Source organism: Aptenodytes forsteri, unplaced genomic scaffold (genome assembly GCF_000699145.1).
Source record: "Aptenodytes forsteri isolate BGI_AS27 unplaced genomic scaffold, ASM69914v1 Scaffold237, whole genome shotgun sequence".
Taxonomy (NCBI): domain Eukaryota; kingdom Metazoa; phylum Chordata; class Aves; order Sphenisciformes; family Spheniscidae; genus Aptenodytes; species Aptenodytes forsteri.
The window spans coordinates 28841-36107 of NW_008794451.1; the positions used below are offsets into that span (position 1 = coordinate 28841).

At 39.7% G+C, this 7267-nt stretch overlaps 1 protein-coding gene across 1 annotated transcript in view; it reads left to right on the forward strand.

Annotated features, from left to right (window-relative positions):
• The window catches only part of SASS6 (SAS-6 centriolar assembly protein), a 15271-nt gene that overhangs the window by 1194 nt on the left and 6810 nt on the right, over nt 1-7267 (forward strand). The window contains 6 exon segments of the mRNA XM_009290440.1: nt 1383-1443; nt 3299-3328; nt 3330-3379; nt 4509-4613; nt 5561-5732; nt 6686-6763. Of these exon segments, the coding sequence (XP_009288715.1) occupies nt 1383-1443; nt 3299-3328; nt 3330-3379; nt 4509-4613; nt 5561-5732; nt 6686-6763 (496 nt within the window).

The following is a 7267-nucleotide window of genomic DNA, read 5'->3' on the forward strand; positions in this document are numbered from 1 at the left end:
GTGATGGCTGAGCGGCTGCGGCGGAGGCCTTGCCAGGCGAGAGGGGGTGGAGGGGGCACTGGTAGCGGCGAAAACACGCAGTGGCTTTACAGAAGCGCTTTAGGGGTACGGGGGCAAACGCGTCGCCCCTGCAGGCTACGTGAGGGTCGGGGTTTCCGCCTCGGCCCCGCGCGGGCCCTCGCAGCGCTGCAGGTCTGTCCGGCTGGCCGGGCCGGTGTTTGCGCGTCTCCCAGGCCGCAGCGGTTGCCCGGCGGGCAACTGGTAGCGGCGAAAACACGCAGTGGCTTTACAGAAGCGCTTTAGGGGTACGGGGGCAAACGCGTCGCCCCTGCAGGCTACGTGAGGGTCGGGGTTTCCGCCTCGGCCCCGCGCGGGCCCTCGCAGCGCTGCAGGTCTGTCCGGCTGGCCGGGCCGGTGTTTGCGCGTCTCCCAGGCCGCAGCGGTTGCCCGGCGGGCAGGCCCGCCTCCTCCTCCTTCTCCTCCCCCTTCTCCTGCTGTCTCGCGGTCTGAAGCCGGCCTCACCGCGGCCTCCTGGGGCATTTCAGCTCCCTCGTTACTGCCCCTGCGGCGTGGGCGAGCCCACACGTCCGTCCCGATCGGTTTCTGCCGAGGGATAAGTCCCCATCCCTGGAGGTATTTAAAAGACGAGTAGATGAGGCACTTAGGGACATGGTTTAGTGGGTGGTGGTGTTGGGTCGACGGTTGGACTCGATGATCTTGGAGGTCTTTTCCAACCTCAGTGATTCTATGATTCTATGATAAGTCGATTTGTGAACACCCGCGTGCGTGTGTGCGTGGCTTAGCACTGGTGTTTGGGAAAGCCCAGGAAATATTTTATGTGAAGTGTCTATTCAAAAGACAGTGAATTTCAGCAATATAGGTCCTATCTCGATTAGACGGTGTATGCAGGCGTTAGGGCTACTTTGGCTTGCCTGTATTAGAAGGCACAGAAAGGCTGATGTCTGTGGCTGTATTTTGTAATGCAAGTAACTTCTCAGATTACTCAACAAGAAGTAAATGAAGACAAGGTAGTGCTGTATAAGTGATTATCAAAAGTTTCAGCAATCGCTAATAAATTTCAGCAGGCTTTTCCAAAGGTTCTAGTTTCTGGACAGAGTTTCAAAACTTCTGCCTTGCTATTTAAAGTTTGGCGGATAACAAACAACAAAAAACCCTGAGCTGACTGAGGAGCTGTAATGATAACTGAAACTGTGGGGCTTTCAGATATCTTAGCAGTAGTCATCAATGGGAACTTTCTTGGTATTTCTGCCTAAATTTTTTTTTTCTAAACATCATCTGATTCCTGTAACGTGGCTGTGAACGCATGTTATTTGGAGAATGTTTTCTTGATTTGTTACTAAGTTTCATCTTTTTGTACACAGGAGATTAAATGTTCGAGTGAATATTGAGCTACTGTCAATTTCTAATCCTGTTCATAAAAAGGTTTGTGGATTAGTTATATTTGTGTCATTCATTAGGTCTTATCTGAATTTCAGTGTATAAGAGGACAAATGGGCAAAGGAAAAGCAAAATAGGATTTTAGTATGTTTGTCACTTGACCTGATTTTATTTTTGATATAATTTCTTGAGTAATTTAGTTGGTTTGGTATGGTGGGGTTTTTTCCTAGCCTTTTTAGCCCTCTCTTTTAGTTTGGCTGTTCACAGGTCTTAGTAAACTTGCAAATTAAAAGTATTTGGAGACCCTCAGAGGAACCCGAGTTAGAGCTTAAGAGCAGTCTCGCTTTAAATATACTCAACACTTATTTAAGAATGTAGAGCAGCAGTTGTCTTTGCAAAGTCCTCATCTTAACTAGCAAAAACGACAACTTGTATGTGAATGTAACATTTTGCTTTTTATTGATAAGTGTGTTAGTCTTTGAATGTTTGGAATTCATCCAGTGGGAGTAGGAAGGAAGAAATGTACTAAATTTGCAGTGAAAAAATCTTCTTAGGAAAAATAGCAATGAGATTACTACTGGAGGTTATAAAATCTTTTTTATTGTATGTCTAATTTGTCACTTAAACTGTACATCCACCTACCATGATGTTAAGATTGGTCATTAGTTGGTTATAGTGTTACTGAGTAAAGATTTGTTTGTAAAGGAGTACAGCATTTTTTTGTAAGATTCTGCTAACTGTGACAATGATAATATTAAGTGTGAAGAAGCAGTTCAATTAAGAACTGTGTACCAAGTTGCAGCCTGTGTCGGCAGGAGCCTGGGAATCCAGTTGGGTACATCAGTGAGTGAGCAATCTAAAAAGATAACTTCAAATGCTTGGATCGGTTAATGGGACATCAAACCAAGCAGGCATTCTTATACTACTCAACAACCCGCCCTAGTTGGTTTGGGGTGGCATTAGTTTTAACATAAGCTAGCTGCGCATGTAAATCCCTAAGTTTGTTCATACATCTCCAACTGAGAGTTTTGTTAGTGATACACTAATTCAGTAATTCAGTATCTGAATTACTGAAACTTGTTTCAGTTCTGTGTATGTGCATGTGCTATGGTCACACTTCAGTTATGTTGGAAGAGCTGTCAGCTTTCTACTTCCTTTCTTTCCTCTGCTAGGGAATATTATATTCTTCACACAGGTTTGAGCCTCGTTATAGAGAATGGGTGCCTGGGCCTAATGTGCCAGGTGTTTTGCATAACCCCAGCCTTGTAATGAAAGACTAACGTTTACAGAGAGGGCAGTTTTTCCAAAACACTATGTAGACCTCCAGCGAACAAATGAGTTTATTTTTAAAAGCTAAGCAGTGTAATGCTACAGTTTTCCTTAGAAGCTTACTGGACTTCAGCTGTATCCATTTTATGTTTGCTTTGCAAAGCTCAGTATTCCAATATATAAATTCTTCAGGTGGTGGTTTCTTAAACTTTTAGGAGCAGTATGCTCTGAAAAACTTCCAGTTATGGGAATGATGTGTTTGTGATCCATTACAGTGGACTGCTAGTGCTACACTCAATTTCACGATGGGGAAAAATAGCAAATAGTTTTCTTTCTGTATAATGATGAAGTCACCTTGAATTTTGAAACCTTTGCTGCTCAAAGTTGAAGGTTTTTACCTGGTTTATTTTTGTGAGAAATAGCTTTCCTGTTTTTCCCACTGGAATATGCGGAGTTGTGTTAAGCATTAATGTTTTCTACCTTCTGAATTAGCTGCCACAATTCTATTTTATTTTTGGTTAAACAGTAAAAACATTAAATACAGTTTGCAATGTTGGTTTACAATATTTAAACAGTCGTTACAGGGTGGTTTATAGTATTTTAAATCATATTTAAACATCTGTCTTTTCAGGATTTAGCTGTTCAATTGACTGATGATACTTGATCCTTTTTTTCTTTATAACCTTGTCATATCTGAGGAAGATTTTCAAAGGTAAGTGAAATTATAACGTCTTGCCTGTGAAACATTTCTAAATGGCAAAAAAGAACGAAGGAATATTTTCAGCTTAGAATGGTCTATCTTAGAATTTAGGTTTTGGCATTTTTCACTTGTGGAGTTTTGTCAGTATTTTGGCAGTATTGTTCTCTTTGACCGGTTGGTGAAACAGCCAAGTACAGGAAAGTGATTGGCTCAAGATTATACAGATGCGTGACAGAATCCTGATGTTAAGTTCCCTGCATAGCTACAGTACCACAGTTTACATTACTACTTACATCTTCTGTTTGTCGTAACTACTTCTTACAGACTACTGTATGTGTGTGAACTATTTCAAGAAATAATTGCAAGAGGAAAGTTGGTTTGCATGGACATGGATTCACAGATCTGAGCCTTTGTCTTATGGGTTTCTTGCATAGTAATTGTACTGTTGGGTCTCATTTTACTTTACTTGCTCAGAATTTGATCATCAAATTTGGGCACCAGGCATGAACAGTTGAGTTTCTGCTTTGTTGTTTGGGGGTTTTGTTTTTGTTTTTTTGTTTGTGGTGGTGGTGGGTTTTTTTTTTTTTTGAGAGATGCGATCAGTGTGTGGATCAAAAGGTAAAAGTAAAGTAGTATTTGTAAAACAGATGTGCAAAAGTGTTTTGTTACACAAAGTATGACTGTGCAAACACTGTTGCATGTCTGTTTCTGTCTTTGAGTTTACTGCGTCTATGGTGAAGGTGTGCAATTAAATGAACAAGTAGGCAGATAAAGTCCTGATGACGGTTGAGTCTCCCCTCGTTGTCTTTTTTCTTCCATGTGCCCCTATCCAATAACATTACCACTCTGTGCTGTAAGGAAGACGTCTACTCAAAGGAGCACATTTGTTCTGCCACAATAACTTCGTTTTTTTTCTTAGTGTGGCCCATTTGCAAGAACTCTTGAAATCAAAATATCCTCTGGTGATTATTATCCAAGACGTGATCACATTTCTTCCGTGTTCAGGATTGAAAATAACATGCTAGCGAACTTTAATGACACGATCAGAATTAGTTCTTTCTACTAGTGTAAACAAAATATAGGAAATAAATTACACTTCTATATATTGTTAATATTTTTTTTTTCCAATCTGTTTATGTAGTTTAAAATCCCAGCAAGGTCTCTTGGTAGACTTCTCTGCTTTCCCACAGAAATTTATAGATCTGCTTCAGCAATGCATTCAGGAACAGAACAAAGATATCCCAAGGTAGGTAATAAGTGAGTGCGGTATTACTCTGTGTGTATGTGTTGAGGTCTTAAAATACTTGTCAGCCACTCGGACTGACAAGAGTCAGTAGAACAAGAATAATTTAACCTTCCCTGGATGCATCAGGATATCAGTCAGTGGATGTTGCTGACAAAACCTAAGTCTCAGGAGGATGGAGCAGTCTAGTAACGGTCTCCTCATCTGAGTTGAAGCTGGCAAGCTTCACAAGCAGCAGAAGTGCAAGGATGCAGCACTGGTCCTTTTTTCTTTTTTTTTTTTTTTTTTTCCCCCCCTAACAGTTTAACGCTAGGGAGCTAATCTGAATTTGATGGACCGAGGTGTAAATCATTCTGTTTCACAGGAGAAGGCAAAGTTATAAGGCATTCTGACAAGGATTTTCTGTCTTTCTTTTCAGTGTTCAGATATTAGCATGTGAGGGGGGAGACCTGAGGTCCACCCTTCCTTGTAGTGGCCTTTTCATATGTTATTTTTTGTTTGTGTGGGTACTGAGGAAAGCCCTGTCCAGAGTACCTAGCTCCACTCCAGTAGTCAGGCCATTTTCTGAAGTATGTACTGTGGGCTATGAATTTTACTAGCCTGTAGGATACCTAAAAGTCAGGAGCCTGTTTTCCTTTTGAATGTGATTACAAAGGCCTTACTTGGTTTTGGACTCCTAAGTCTAAGATGGGCTTCTGAAAATTTTACAAATAAAGAAACTGATTAGTTTTGTACGTTTCTTATTATAAGGTGCAAGCATTTTGGTTGATATTTGTAGTATTAACTACAACATAGGGATTGAATTTCATAGTTCTTTTTCAAACAAAACCTGGGCAGCCTTTTATTGCACGTATAACAATGGTTTTTATTTGAAAATAGCTTGTAGGATCTACAGGTAGTTTCAGGAAAAGAAATATGCTAAACATTTGGTTATTTTTGATTTTCCCTAGGTTTTTGCTGCAGCTAGTTTCTTCAGCATCTGTTCTAGATCACACACCTGTCTCTTTAAATGTGGTGGAGACCAACCCTTTTAAACATCTTACCCATCTCTCTCTAAAATTCCTACCAGGAAATGATGCAGAAATAAAGAAGTTTTTAGCCAGCTGTTTGAAATGCCTTAAGGTAAAATGAAGGCTTGTCATAGCTGCAAGTAGGCCTTGATGCTGTGTGTACTTAAGCATTCTTTTGGTCTTAATACTCCAAAAGTATGTACCAAATTGTATGCTCTGGTTTATTTTTTATTTTAGCGCATATATGTCATTGCATGCAGTTATTTGAGTGCATGTTATAAAACTAAATTGTTACTGTCACTCTAGCAATGAAAATATTACATGTATATTCAACCAAGTGCTGTCATTTGAACTGGCAGATCAGATATTGTACACATGCAGTGCATGCAGTATGCAGCTGTTGAATGCTTCTGAATGCTTCAGTGTCTCATGCTTCATAGTCTTCTGCTGATTGCCAGATCAACGGCAAAAGTAAAATACTGTAAACTTTCAGTGTCTGTGTTCTGCCACTGGGTTTAGGAAAGCATGTGTGTGTATATAATTCTAAGCCTTAGTGGACTTCAAAGGGCTAGTAGCTATAAATTAAAATTGTAATGTTGATGCAGTTGGTAGCATGCTAGGTTTTATTTAATGCAAAATTAATGGTCTCCTAGTCTGACTGTTGTCTGTTTTCAGTTTCATAGCCTGGGATTTGTGTCTCCCCTACTGTGCTGTCATGTTTATAGCCGCCTAACCAGCCATTTCACTAATATAAATTTACAGTATTTAATTTGATTTGTTGTTCATGCAACTCCTTTGTAAACAAGTCTTTATGATAAGATACTATTTCCTTATAGAAACTTGGTAAGAATTTAATTCAGGGTTTTTACCTTGTGAGCTACTGCCTTTTTTTTTAAAGTTTATTAATTATAGCTTATTCAATATGAAATTTATTTAATAAGATGATTTTTCCACAAATATGATGGGTATGTGGCTGCTTAGGCAGGGTATGCTGATGAAATGGAAGCTAACTACTACTTGTGTTTTGGGGGCTAAGGATTTGACTTGATGTCAATTTGTACGTAGGAAGACAAAACGATGTTGGAAGAAAAGCTTAGAAAAACTGAAGAGGATCTTACCAGACAACTGAGCTACACTCAACAGGTAATGTAAATTTTTAAAAAAAAGCACAACTTACAACAGGAAAGTTAATGTGGAAAATGTACCTTCTTGTGGGCTGGTTGGTTAGCTGCTACCTGGTCAAGGTAATTGACTTGGGAGTGAGTGAAAAGAAGAAAAGTAGTCTACTGTAGCTTTTCTTAAGAATGAGTAAAGCATGCAACTGAAGAATAAAATTTAGTTCTTACAGCACTAAAACAGAATTTTACTTTATTTTGTACAGAGGTCTGGCTGTATATGCACACACAAATTATATACTCAATATATCACAGTGTGAAGATAAATATACTCTACATATTCCGTGAATGGTTAGAAATCCTTATATTTGGAAAAATTGTAAAACCGTGGTAAACAAATTGGAAGTCTTGGACTTCATGTTACTCTGCTGCTTTCTGATTTTTGCAGTCAGCCCAGTAATGACTTCACATTTGTGTTTCAGGAGCATGATTTGGGTCAAATTCTCGAATTATCAAGGTGACTTTTTTCCCT